Source organism: Perissodus microlepis, chromosome 14 (genome assembly GCF_051167445.1).
Source record: "Perissodus microlepis isolate ML-2025 ecotype Zambia chromosome 14, ASM5116744v1, whole genome shotgun sequence".
In the NCBI taxonomy this organism is placed as follows: Eukaryota; Metazoa; Chordata; class Actinopteri; order Cichliformes; family Cichlidae; genus Perissodus; species Perissodus microlepis.
Genome location: NC_140474.1, coordinates 8,661,285 through 8,674,968, shown reverse-complemented (window position 1 = coordinate 8,674,968; position 13,684 = coordinate 8,661,285). Strand labels below are relative to the sequence as shown.

Genomic DNA, 13,684 nt, shown 5'->3' with positions numbered 1-13,684 from the left:
TAGAGCATTCATTTAGCACATAACAGCATTTTGATTACTATAAGCCAATTAAGATCAATTTTGCTTTGTGACCTTTATGATCCAGACTGAATGCCCCAATTAAATGTCATGAATGAAGAACCATGAACTTCTGAGAGATGGAACTGAAATGGGGAGAAGTCTTTAACAATCTGCTATGGCATGTATATGCCGTATATTGCTCTACATTGCTCCACGCGCTGTAGATCAAATTAGCAATTTGCTATCTGCCTTTGACATGCAACCTGCAGTAGCTTTCCACTAATTGCATTATTCATATTTCCCATATCTGACAAAATATTCTGTTTCCATTCTGCATGCCTCACAGATGTCATTACCATTCTTTACAACCCTGCTGCTTACATTTATCCTTTTCTCACAGAAGCCAAAAGTGAAGTTAATCATAATGAAGACAGTAAAAGACAGCTCTGTTCTCATTTGCCCTGCTCTGGAATAGTAATTTTAAACTCCAGCAGCATATGAAAGGGATAATTCTACAAAAGACATATGGTCTAAATCAATTTTTTTCATTGTGGCAACTCACCACAGAGCTGCTCGCTTTCAGTAACCACTAATCAGCCTAATAAATGAAGGATGCATTGGCCTAGCTATTAAGCCTATCTGTCTCCCTTGTCTCAGGTCTGTGGTTTGTCTGAATGCTGGTCTTTGCCTTAGTGTTGTCTGAAGCCTGTAAGGTGGCAACAATCAACCAAGACTCAGATGCTCATAATGGATGAGGAGGCGCATGCCAAAGAGCCAGCTGGCATGAAATAAGAAGAGGGCTGTGTTCAGCTTTAGACAAATATGCAGAGACAATCCAACACATATGGATCGGATGTGGAAATCTAGCAAGGTTAACAATCTCAAGGTTTAACTGAGCCTGTTATGGGACAGGATGAGATATCATTGGCTCTCTCGCCCATAATACATATCGCTTTAGTTGTGACCAATTGCACTGTCTCGTTCCTACCTGCAACCTAGGCCTTGTTTAATCTTTCATCCTTTTTGCAGGTTTGTCACACCATCGCTGTGTAGAGAAGTTTTAGTTTTTGCATGATGCACTGCTGGAATTGTGTTTCATTTAAGGAATCCCAGTAGGTTTATAATCTAATTATGCACTGTTGTGATCCTTCCTTTGCTGCATGTTGTTATTAAATCAGCCAAAGGTCAATTGGAGTATTCTTGGGATTAAGTACAATACTCACCATGAAATAATTAACAATAGTTGATTATTAAAATGCTTTTTGTGACTGACATTTTTGTAATCATGCAAATCAAAATGTGAAAGTTGTGTGAGATGTTACAACAAAGAAAAATTATACAAAGTGCAACCACAATTCCAGAGATCAAAGTTGTGGTTGCACTTTGTCTGATGGTCTCCTATACCAACAGCCCCTGATGGTTTCTTTCAAACCCCTTGTAAAACTGCCAGGCCTCTATGAGTTACATACACTCTGGGGAAAAACTGTGCATAATTAGTGCCATCATTAAAACAGTTATTATTTTTTCCCACTGTTAGGGTAGCGGCTAGTGGCCATAGCTAATAATAAAATGATAATGTTAATGTTGGCGTTAGGGTTATGAGTACTGCCGATCTGTAATGTCAAAAGACTATGTTCATTTAATTGGATAAGAAAAACTATTTTTTTGTGTAAAAAGTGGAAGGTTTCTCTTAAAATCCCAGATTAAAGCATTAACTAGCAACTAGACAGAGTTTAATACAGTACACTAGTGATCATAGGTGTTTATTGTTCCAAATCTTTGCTATTTTTTTGGCATGCTATCAAGTTTTTCATTCTAGTAACATAAAACCCAATTATCAGCCAAAAGATCTAAAAATGATGCACAAAAATGAAGCACAAGAGTGCATCCTTTAATGTGATCCCTTGTATTTTAACACCAAATACAGCTTGGTCACGTCTGCTTGTCGTCTAATAGCAGTAAACCATGTTGGCAAGGGTGAACAATTTCAAATGACTTACCTTTACCATAAGAGTGGCTAATCAGAAAGCTGTGCCTTGGAAGATGTGTTTTTTTTTAAGTGAAGCATTTTTCCTGGCCGTAACTGATGTAACTGAAACAAACAGTGTCAATAATAATGCCAAAGACGTTGCACACACTACATATAGTTCTGTTAAACTGGAGTAGATTTATGATATTCAGTGTTTTTGAAAGACACAGAGATCCCTTTGTCCTTGGCTGTAATGCAGTTTTAAAAAAATCTAATTTGTCAGACCTGAATTAAAATGGAACAAATTATAGCTCGGGCAAAGATCAGATTTTGTCTTACTTTACCCAGAAGGTGTAAAACTCAATTGAATATGGAATGTCAGTTTTTTTTTAGTTGTTTCACTTTACTCTGCTATAACTTCTCAAAGGAATTTAAAAGGTCATTTTAATACTCCTTTTCCTCTCGCACAATTTTAGATCAAACTCCAAACACATCCAGACACATGCCCTTATCTTTAATACCAAGCTTGAGGGAATGACCAAGAGTAGATTTCAAAAAAAATCCCTCATAGCATCATTACTTCTATGTGTTATGCATCCAGAATCACACATAAAAGCGGTGAAAGCTGAATCGCCTTTGGATTACACATGCACAATGACAAACTCCCCCCATCCTCTCTGTGAAGAGAGAATAAAGGGAACTTGCATGAGCTTCAAATGGTTACATATGGCCATGTTGTCATGGATTCCCAAGAGGATTATAGTATGCAGAGGTGGACAGCACACAGAGACAACAAGCACAAAGGAAAGGAGATATCTATCAGAACATCAGGTAAAAAAAGAAAGCCATAAATCTAAACACTAGAAACAAGAAGGGCTACAAAAATCTAAATTACTCCGTGACAGCAGTCCACAAGCAGCTGTTCATGAGAGGGAGAGAACAGCTTGCCTCAAGCTCAACCTGTCTGCAGCTAGTTGTTGGACTGAAAGGTAGCATAAGGTTGAATTTAACATTTTTCATTGGCTCTACAACAAGGCACAACAAACGGCAGAAGAAGGACAGTTGCAGCCCTCTGCCAAGCAATTAACTGGTGATTTGGCACAGCAGAGATTTCTTCCCAGGTGTCCCACCCTGTTCGTCATATGAAGCCTGTGTCATTCCACGCCTCCAGTTTGTCCTGATAGCCTCACAGGCATCGTATTTGTTGTGCCAATAAGGCTTTTCATTTGGCTGTAGGAGATGAAGAGGAAGTGTTCCCACACTTAGCCCTGGCAACCTCTGCTGAATGGACTATATTCATTTTGTCATCCTTATTGCTCAGGAAAAGGATTCTGTCATCCAATATAAATGGTTACCCAAGAAGGGCAAAATGGCTCACACGTATTGTGCTCCCCAAGCTCTCCTTACATGCTTAAAGCAACAGCATTGCAGATTTACAAGTAGATGCAGCTCTGCACTCACAGGAGATAGGAACATACTATAGTTTCATTTATGTTAAATTAAAAAAAGAAGTTGATTCATCATGTCACATCTCTTGATAATGAAGAAGAGTTGAGTCTTTTTCAGGTATGATCTGGTTCATTTGAAACTATAGGTGTCTAACAAGTCTAATAAAAGTCAAGTTGCAATGGAAATACAAGTCAAACGTGAAAATATAATTTTATTATAGCACCAAAAGACAACAACAGTTGCCTCAAGGTAAGAAAACAAAAATATCATTGTTGTCGTGTCACTATGCCATTGTGTTTAAAATGTTTTTATCAGAAATTGCAGTTTCCCATTTCCACAGGCTTAATAGCCGACTGGCATGCATGACCACTGGGCCTAAACTAACGCCCCATCAAATATTATGAATTTCTACATCGTAAGATGTTTTATAAGCATGAGCTACAGCACTAGCTAATGTATATTATCAGCCAGCTGTTGCCCTTAACTGTTAATGATGCAGCCAGTCACACTGTGTAATCTAGGGAGGGAAAAAAAAATTGCATTATGTGATGGAAAATATCAAAGTGATGTAATCAGAAACATTTAAAATCCATTCCAAATGATTTTTAAAGGCTTTTACATTTGACTTGTTAAAATACCACAACTATTATTCTCTCCAAAACTACGGTTTGGCTCAAAGACCGGATCCTTTGGTCACATTTACACCATTCACATAAGAGTATCTGTTTAAGATTCAGTTAACTTTCATTTAATTGTATTTGGAAGTAATTTCATCTAATAAAACACCTTAGACCTCATTACCAAATCCAATCACTTGTGAGGGAGAAAGTATTTCTTCAATCCAGACTGTGACTCTCATTCTGCTGGTTCACTCTGGCATCTCTCCCTCTTATCAATTGTTATTCAAAGGGAAAGTTCATCTTCAATCACTGAACCAATGATATTGTATTAGCAGCTACACCATAAATGAAATGGGTAATATGCTGTGAGAAACACTGAAAGATGAACACCCCAGCCCTTCCATACCAGTCCAATGTTATACTCCCGTTCACCCCAATTCCAATTTATCAACTCTAGACTTTTTGTCACCTTTAAATTGGATTTGGCTGGTGAGAGCACATTATAATTCATTCTGGCTGAGGCCGTGTTTCACAAGGTTGCAACACTGTACTTCCTTTCCAGAGTGACATACAAACAGCTCTACAAATGTAGGGCAACTAAAATACTAATTAAGCCCAATCATCTTACAATCCACAGGCATTACTGTGCTGTAAACAACACTGTCAGTGTTTCATGATTACAAAAGTGCAATTCAAAAGCAGTCTATTTCTGCTTAGTTTGTGCCCTGGGACATCAATGGAGATACACATTCATTAATAGTCTCCTTCAACATTACGAGTAATACATTTATTTCTCTCATATCATTTTTTCCCCGTGTTCAATCAAACAGCGTGCTTGCAGGCAGGGGCAATTTTGAATGCTCCAAATTTAAAAAATTAATGAATAAGACTCTTGTAATATAATCTGCCTGAGACATCTTTATCTCATAATCTAATCATCACAAGCATTTTCCCTGTGAGTATTACTTACCTTTTTTGTCCCCAAAGAAAAGAGTTTGTTGTGCAGGGTTTGACCACTGGAGGGAAGTGTTATCATTGTAATCCACACGACAGGTCATGTTGGCTGTGGCCCCCTCCACCACCGTCACATTCTGAGTTATGGGGATCTGACCCAGGATACCTGTAGGATTATAAAACACAGTTTGAGGTCATGGTTGTGACATGAATAGATTGCTGTATTGGGCTAGTTTTTACTGTCCTTTCACAGAATCACATTAATGTACCATTTCAGGCTTGACACCTTGCAAACTTAATGTTCTGTCATATTGCCCAGTTCCATTAACGTCTTCATTACATCACAGTAAACCAAAGATAGCTTAATGGGAGCCTGGTTGTCATGGTCCCCAGCCTTTGACAGCTGTAGAAGACAGTGATTTTTTTTATCGTGGAAACAATGGTAGGTTTTAATCTCCCAAAGTGCTTTCCTTGCTTCCTTATTGCTGGGCTCTAATTGGTAGCATGGCCTAATTAGAGGTAGTCATGTTCTGCTGTAGAGTGTATAGCTGCAGCTGGGTGGTAAATTGACACATAATCCTAGACACCGTGGGCCTTCGATCCGAGTGACTGCCGTGCCCTGAAACAGCCGCTCGTCACAGTGTGTAGAAGACATCCAAATGAGGCCTAATCACTCAGCCTTGCTGGATTTTACCTTCTTATTCCACATTTGTACTTGTCGTCTCAGCATAGTCCCCTAATTACATTGCAGACGCATTTCTATCCCGCCTGTGTTTTATTGAACTCTGCCAAGCTTCAGAAACAGATGTCTAAAACAATACTCCTTCGTAGGGAATTGTGATAAGACAAAGTGTAGGCTAATATGAGCCTGAGCAGGCTAGACCCTTAAAGGATAAATTGTGTTAAAGCAATAAAGCTTTCGAGTTCATGCTTGAAACTAATGTACCACCTTTACCTGGATACATTTCACTGTCTAAAAGCTAATCTTTGCACATTTTTTTCTCTTGATTTTACACGTCTGCTTTGGTTTCCATTAGTACAGTAATATGCCTGAATTTGAAGGTGACATTGTCTCTCCCAGGTACAGTTCACCACAGGGACATTTCAACTACGGGAGCAGCTGTCTGCCTCATTAGTCCAGCTCACACATGGGAGCAGAAGAGGCTGGGACAGCCATAGGTCTGTGGACCTTCCTTGACCTCGATTGTCCTGATGGAGACCATTGTCAGAAAGAGGTGAAGGTGAGGCTGACTATAAATAGTAATAGGAAAATATTCCAAATTACACACATTACATATACACCATATACATCAGCCACGGCAGTAAAATCACTGACAGGTGAGGTGAATAACACTGATAATGCTGTTGCAATGCAATGTTGTTATAGAAAACCTTAGTTGCTTGGATTCATGCGGATGTTAACTTGGCGCATCCTGCATAAAGTCTGTTGCAGAAAAAGCAATGGCACATCAGTCTCCACCAGCAGTGCTCCACCCTCTAATCGACAGGATCTAAAGGTCCTGCTACCAATATTCCAGTGCTGGAGACCACATGATACCCCCACAGCTCTTGTGTCCATTCCGATAGGAGCACCAGTTGTTTTAACAACAAGAAAGGGACCAACGCAATAGCACACATTTGCTGATTTTTATATTGTGGCAGTGGCTTTATTGATCAACTACCTGCTCACTGCTCAATCAGTAACACGTCTCAAAATGCATTTTTAAACGCTTTCTTTGATATTTGTACAGATTTATCATTTATTATTGGCTTTTATCATCTATTATTACTGTGTGTTGCTGCATCATTTAATCTCATCATCATTATTATTATTGCTCCAATTACTAATGAAATGTGACTTAAAAATGCCATCATCACAATAATTCAAATGCAGCTGGGTAGGAAATGCTGATGCAAATACATTGTGTGGGGGGTACCATGTGGAGGTGTTGTTGTCAGTTTCTGCTTAGCTTTTTTTTTCTTCATATAATCTCTTCGGTATCTTTGCTGCATGTCTCCAGAGTATACTGTTCACTATTCACAGAGAATGCTATAAAAATAGGTAAAAACCCAAACAGTAATAAATATCACTGTCAGTCCCTCAGGTTTTACTCCAGTTTGAGTCAAAAAACCCCTAAAATTTCTTTTAATTATGCCTGTCAAGCCAATAAAGGCTTTTCACATATTCAGAGGTATGGCTATGCTGTGAATATTGTTTTTGGTGGTGTTTTCATGGTTCAGGTGCACTGGAGCTAACTGATCTTTACTTAATAAATTCATGAAATTCCACTGTCTTGACATTCTGTAGGAGTCTAGAGTGAGAAAATGCTGTCCTTTCTGAGGAAACATAATCCCCAGTGCCAGCTACAGAGTGTATTTCATTTCTTCTTCTTCTTCTTTTTTTCTTTTTTGAGATTGTGAGTGGAGGGCGGCTGGCTTTAATTCTTCAGAACAGTGGCAAACAATATTCTAGAAAGTCAATGAATCACAAACCGCTAAAAGGATACTACACTGTCCTGTGCAACCATGTACACTAACCTTTAAAGAAGCATGGTTCAGCAGCATACTACAGGTGCACAGAGGTGTGTGTAACAACATGTATCCATGGATTTTAAAGGTAAGGTAGGGAGAATAATTAAGCATTCTTGTAATTACCTTATTATAACCGTCTTCAAAAACATGCAAGAATTTAGATACTGTTCAATTAATATCTGTTAAAGCCTGCAGTAGGCTATTTCTGAAGAATTTTAGCACATTACAGCTGACAAAACACAGGTCTAAATAAATAAGTAATGGCTGAACTGCATTTAGCTGTTTCAGTTTCAGGATCCTGGTATGTTGAGGCATACTGTCTCAGCCATACTCTCATGGTGTGATGACAGTGATAATACTGCTTTCCCTTCTACTAAAATCCCATCATTTTAATAGCATCTGCTAAAGTTAAAGAATGAGTGGAACAAGGCATAAAATACATGGCACAATGAAAAATGCAATGTGCATTTTGTACTTAAGGTAATAAAGTCTGGTGACCTTGTAATCGCAGCTTCCACTTGAGCAGAGGTAAAATGATCGGTGTGCAGGGTCTTTTCTAATGACTACTGCACTGTTGAAGTGGACAGACAGATGCCTAATCGAACATCTCCCTAAGAAGAACACAGGCACACACTGGGAAAAAAGTACAAGCTACATCGACGTGAATCTTCATAGTATCAGATTAGTATCAGAGTGATATAAATATTGGAGCCCTTTAAGAACTGTAGCTTCAGAGCATTTAGTTATTTAGAAAAATGACTATATGAAGTGGGAAGTGAAATAAAGACAGAGAATTATTTTTAAACAGCAGAAGCTTTCATGAGATTTTTTCAAAGGTACAGGTTTATTGGAGTCAAATTTTAAAAAGTCCAGTAGTCTGTCTGTCTGTCAAGTATTATCTGTCTCCAAATGAATGAAAGAAAAAATATTGAGAAAAGTAAGCAAGGATGTGTAGTTTGTGTTGAGTCATGGCTGTATTTCCCAGTGAATGAAAACAAACTGTAGAAGTAATAGAGGTATTAAGGTTGTCTGCTCTACTGATGATCCAAGACGACTCCATGAAGCCTGCACTTTTGCAAGATGTTTTGGGGGAGGATAGGCCATCCTTTAAACACAACGTTTTTCACCTCTGCAGGCTAAAGAACTTCAATACTGGGCATTGCTATATCCTTGTTTCAGTGGTTAGGTGTATTATACTGAAAAAGAGGGGGATAGTTATTTTCAGGCATTTACAGCTGACGGTTGACAGCTTGCACATATTCACAGCAGACAGGATGCAACCTGCCTGCCGTGACAGTGAATAGGTGAGGATTGAGTGACCCAAGATGTCTTGATGAAACTAACTGCTGCCCTGTGATACATGAATACCATTAATGTTTGCTTTTTCAAGCTGGATACTCTGCTTCTTTATGTGAGAATACCATGGAGTGCTAAAGTTAACAAAAAAAAAGTCAATATCTGATGTCATGGGTGCTTCTCGCTCCCCCGCTTTCTAATCCAGCCTCCCTACAGCTCTGCAGAAAGGGAGGTTAAGATTAAAAACATAAAATAATGAAACCTTAACTGAGTGAACCCATTTCACTCAAAATTTATTATATTAAAGTCCAAGATTTTATTGTTTTGCCATAGTGACCTTGCTTTAATTAAAAATATCTCTAAGGCATCAGTCTGCTTATGGGCCTACCTCTTAAACTACAGTTGGTCCCTTGGTAGCCCTTTCCCATTTTGCAATATAGCTTTATATATATATATATATATATATATATATATATATATATATATATATATATATATATATTTTTTTTTTTTTTTTTTTTTTTTTTTTTTTTTGTGGTGAAGCGAAGAGGCCACTCGAGTAAAAGCTGAAACCGGGAATATCACCCTGAGCCAAGAGCTTATGGTCTACATTCAGGTGGGCCACCAGGACACTGATCATCACTCACAATGTCAGCAAACACAAGATTAGTCAAGTTGTTTGCTGTGCTTCACACAGTCAGAATGCTGCTGACACATCTCTCAACCATGGCATTAACTTTCATGCAGAATCAAGTGACACTTCCTCATGAATCAAATATTTACCTGCACAGCTAAAATTAGGTAGAAATGTAAATGGGGAGAGAGGATAGCGTCTTCATTGTAAACACAAATATTTGATGATTAGATTTTAAAGCGGAACCAAAGGAACAGATGTCTGCTGAAACACAGGCTGGATGCAAGTACTTCTCATCTCTATGAGGGATGAGGTCTGTACAGCAGGTGTAGAGTACAAATATGAATACAGATGTGCAGAATGGCTGGCTGTTGAGTGTACATTAGCAATAAACTATTTCATTTCATCTCAGCCAGCCTCTTTTCATGCTGTTATCAGAATGCAGCTCAGACCAGACCATAGCCTGATGGAATCTCAGTCTGACAATATTAGAAGCCAAGAATATGATACTTAGGTTATTGATTCTGCAAGTCTTGTGATCTGGTGGGTATCTAGAAAATGTGAATATGAGAAAGATAGTCTTTGTGACTATACTTAAATAGAGGATTAAGATGGTTCACTGATGAATGTAAATTGAGCCCTTTATCACTATTTCTGTAGATTTCGTTTTACTGTTTTGATATAATACTCATGGAAAATCATGCCATGCTTAGAAACTAGGTCAGAAAACCAAATCATTGGAGAACAGTGCTGTATATATAATTTCACTGATTCGTCTAACGACCACTGATCCAGGCCATAAGGTGAAAAAGCCTAGAAACGTCTCTGTCTGGGAGAACAGAGAGTTGGTGGAGGAAGAATGAGCCATACCACCCCAAAAGCCTTTCTCAGTTTCAGCTGACTGCACCAAATAATGGAAAGCAGTGCCTTGATGAATGGCTGGAGAGTAGTCAAGCACACCACTGCAGAATAAACTATAAACTGCAGGCAGGATAAAAAGAAAACAAATAACTCAGGAAAAAAAAAACAGTGGCAAAAATGCCTCCATTCATTAAGAAATGAAAACAAGTATTCATTTTCATATGAACGGCAGTTATCAAGCCATAAGTTCACCTCTGGTGCTTGATTTTACAAGAACTTCTTTGCAAATAGAGGTTTTAGAGGTTCTGAGCACCCCACTGCATACTAATGAGACACAGTAACTTCACAGAGTGATGCCGGTAACAAAATGCTATGTAAGAATTTGTCTACAAATCACATGGATTTATGGTGAGAACTGAATGTATGCTGTAGATGATCTAATTATGCATATATCTATATTTTAAGTGTTTGATCATTCAGACATCAACATATTATAATTATAAAATTGCTATAAAACAAAAATGGAAACATTTGTTTGCTGCTATTCAAAAGGTCAAATTAAATGATGTTGGATGGATAGACAGATAATCAGATAGATAAATAGACAGATGTTAAATAAAACCTAAATGTCATTGTAAGCTTACATGTTATTTAACTAGACAATATACTCTTGGGAACATAGTAATTAATGCTTGTCACTTGACAAAATTGTAATTAATTGCCTAAGTCTAAACTGCGTGGCCTATATGCCGCCATGTTGAGAGAGAAAAGGAAGTTTCATATCCGCAGTGTAAAAATATTCCATTTAATTAAAAGCTGTGAAGACCTCTTGTGGGGTGTATTTGGTGGTGGAAAGAACAAAAAAATAACAGCTTGCTGTCTCTTGCACAAGACAAATACAGGCAGCTCCCGGGTCAGTGTGAAGGTTTAGAAAAACATTGTGATAGTAACATCCTATAAGGTTCTCTTTAACTTGCTTTGGAAAATCTTTTCATCCTCCTCATAAATTAATACATGCTGTCATAAATACCCCGTCACAGCAGTGAACCTGAAATTTTACCTACTAAATTCTTCAAAGAGGTCACAGAGGTGATTTCACCAACTATATTCTTTGTTGTAAATAACTCAGTGACTAATGGTGACTAATGACTAATAATCACATATTTTACAATCCAGTCTGGCTCCTTAAAGACACCCAGCCTTGATTTAAACCTCCTTACTAACCTTGCTTTTATCTCAATGATTATGGAGAAAATCCTTTCATGGCAATTCTTGGTGATGACAAAAACAGATATTCAGTTAAGATGTGTGTTTTTCACGAAACATCAAGGAAACACATTTGAAAAAAGACCCCTCAAAAATTCCACTCAAAGTTATGAATCATTTAATTTGAGAGAAGGTACAGATGAAAGGTGTCTCTGAGAGTAGCAAAAATAGAAATGAAAATGTTTTCTTTTAGTGACCTTGATTCCTGTGCAGGTAGGGTACATTACAGCATAACTACAGGACCTGTCTCACTCTCGTCTTTACAGTCTTTAAGATCTTTCATAACAGTGTGTTTTATTTGAAAATGTATTTAATGCTGCAATTTAGTCAGAAAGAAATGCTATTTTCAGGATTGAAAGCATGAAAAGGCTAAATGGGAACTGAAGGTTTTAACTAACAGTGTGTAAATGTTAAATAAAATGATGCTGTAGGTCAAAACTTGAAAAGCAAACCTGTTTCAGACATTTTGGCAGCCATTCCCTTCTTTTTCCTTTCTTTCTTTCTCTTTTTTTGATTGATGATAAGATTTTGTTCCTAACTTCTGCATCAAGGTCTTGCCCAAGCTACATTCTCTGAACTTTTGGCCTCTTATGAGTCAGAGTGCAGCTTTAGTAGCACAGGCACTGCTCTTGGCAGTTGCTAAGTCCAGGCTCAAGATGAAAGATGACTGGATTTCCCTGTTAGGACACCTAGGCTCTGAGGTGTCCTGCCATACAAGCTCAGACTGTTAAATCAGTGTCATACTTTAACATCACTTCCGAAATCTCCTCTCAACCAAATATATATACATATATATGTATGTATATATATATATATATATATATATATATATATATATATATATATATATATATATATATATATATATATATATATATATATATATATATATAGCTCAATCATATTGGAAAACCTCTTTCGTATTGTCTGTCCCAATGAAGCATTTCTCTCTCAGACCAGATCTGGCTACCTTGTGGTTCCTAGAGTTTCCAAATGTTGAATGGAAGACAAAACATTTAGGTTTAAAACTTAGGTTTAAAACTTTGCATTTTAAAAAATAAAACTTGTGCTTAGGACTGACTCAGGATGAATGACCCTTAACTATCTGTGTTTCCATTAGGGAGACCAGGGTCTAAAGAAAACTCCAGAGAGAATCTTATCCTAGGGTGCTCATCTTTTCTCTCTCTGCTTTCTTCCAAACCCAACTGGTCAATTCAACCTGAGGTTGGTTCTACTTCCGGGTTCTTCCTGCTAAAAGGGAGTTTTAACTCTGACCGTCACTGGATGCTTGGTCGATGATTTTCTTGTTAATATGTAGTTTAAACTATGCTGTGCCTGATCTCTGTTGAACAACGGCACTAAGCTGGGCAAATGAGAGTAAGGATAGGATCGCAGGAAAGCAAAGATCAGAGTGGAAAGTTCTGTGGGTAATTTTATTCTGTCTGAAAAATTGAACTCTTACAAATACATTTGCAATAAGGACAAACACTAAAAATGAAGCTGCATGCCTTTCAGTTGCAAACTTGTCACTGTGCCTCTTGAGTAAACCCTCTTCTTGAGCCCACAGAAGAGGGTTTTGCACTAGTTCAAACAAATGATGAATCTGGACCCAGGAGTAAAAAATAATAATTTTAAAAGACTAGTTTTTGTTTGTCAACTGACTCCATATAAAGTGCAGAGAACCAGTACCAATCATCCTCGGTAGTTTTTTAAGGTACCAGGCATGTAGGTTACTCTGATCTACTCTTTTAAGTAGATGGACTTAATGAGATGTGGAGGCCATCTGCAACAGTAAACCTTGTTCTTCAAGTTGCTTGAAAGACACGATTATGCCACGTCACATTTGGTGGATGATCAACCGTCATGGCTTAAAGGTTTGCACAGTATTGTAAAAGACTTGACAGACCTACTAGGCCTGGCACAGGTGTACTTAATTTGATCTTCCTCACTCTTGTCTTTTGAACTTTATAATTACTAAATGACATGACACAAAAATGAACAGATTGTTGAACCCTACACTTTCACTCAGCATCATTAACAGGACACTGTCAGACATATGTAGTACTAAAGAGCCAGACTAGATTCAAGAGTGATGGTCTCAGC

The 13,684-nt window shown here is 37.8% G+C and overlaps 1 protein-coding gene across 6 annotated transcripts in view; it reads right to left on the bottom strand.

The window, feature by feature from the left end:
• LOC146373386 (cell adhesion molecule 2-like) overlaps positions 1-13,684 on the bottom strand; it is a 144,863-nt gene that overhangs the window by 21,462 nt on the left and 109,717 nt on the right. For 5 of the 6 annotated variants that reach the window (XM_084950480.1, XM_084950477.1, XM_084950479.1 and 2 more), the window contains one exon: positions 5,009-5,158. In XM_084950480.1, the coding sequence (XP_084806606.1) occupies positions 5,009-5,158 (150 nt within the window). The remainder of the gene's footprint in view (positions 1-5,008; positions 5,159-13,684) is intronic. The other variant, XM_084950483.1, reaches the window with a different exon arrangement.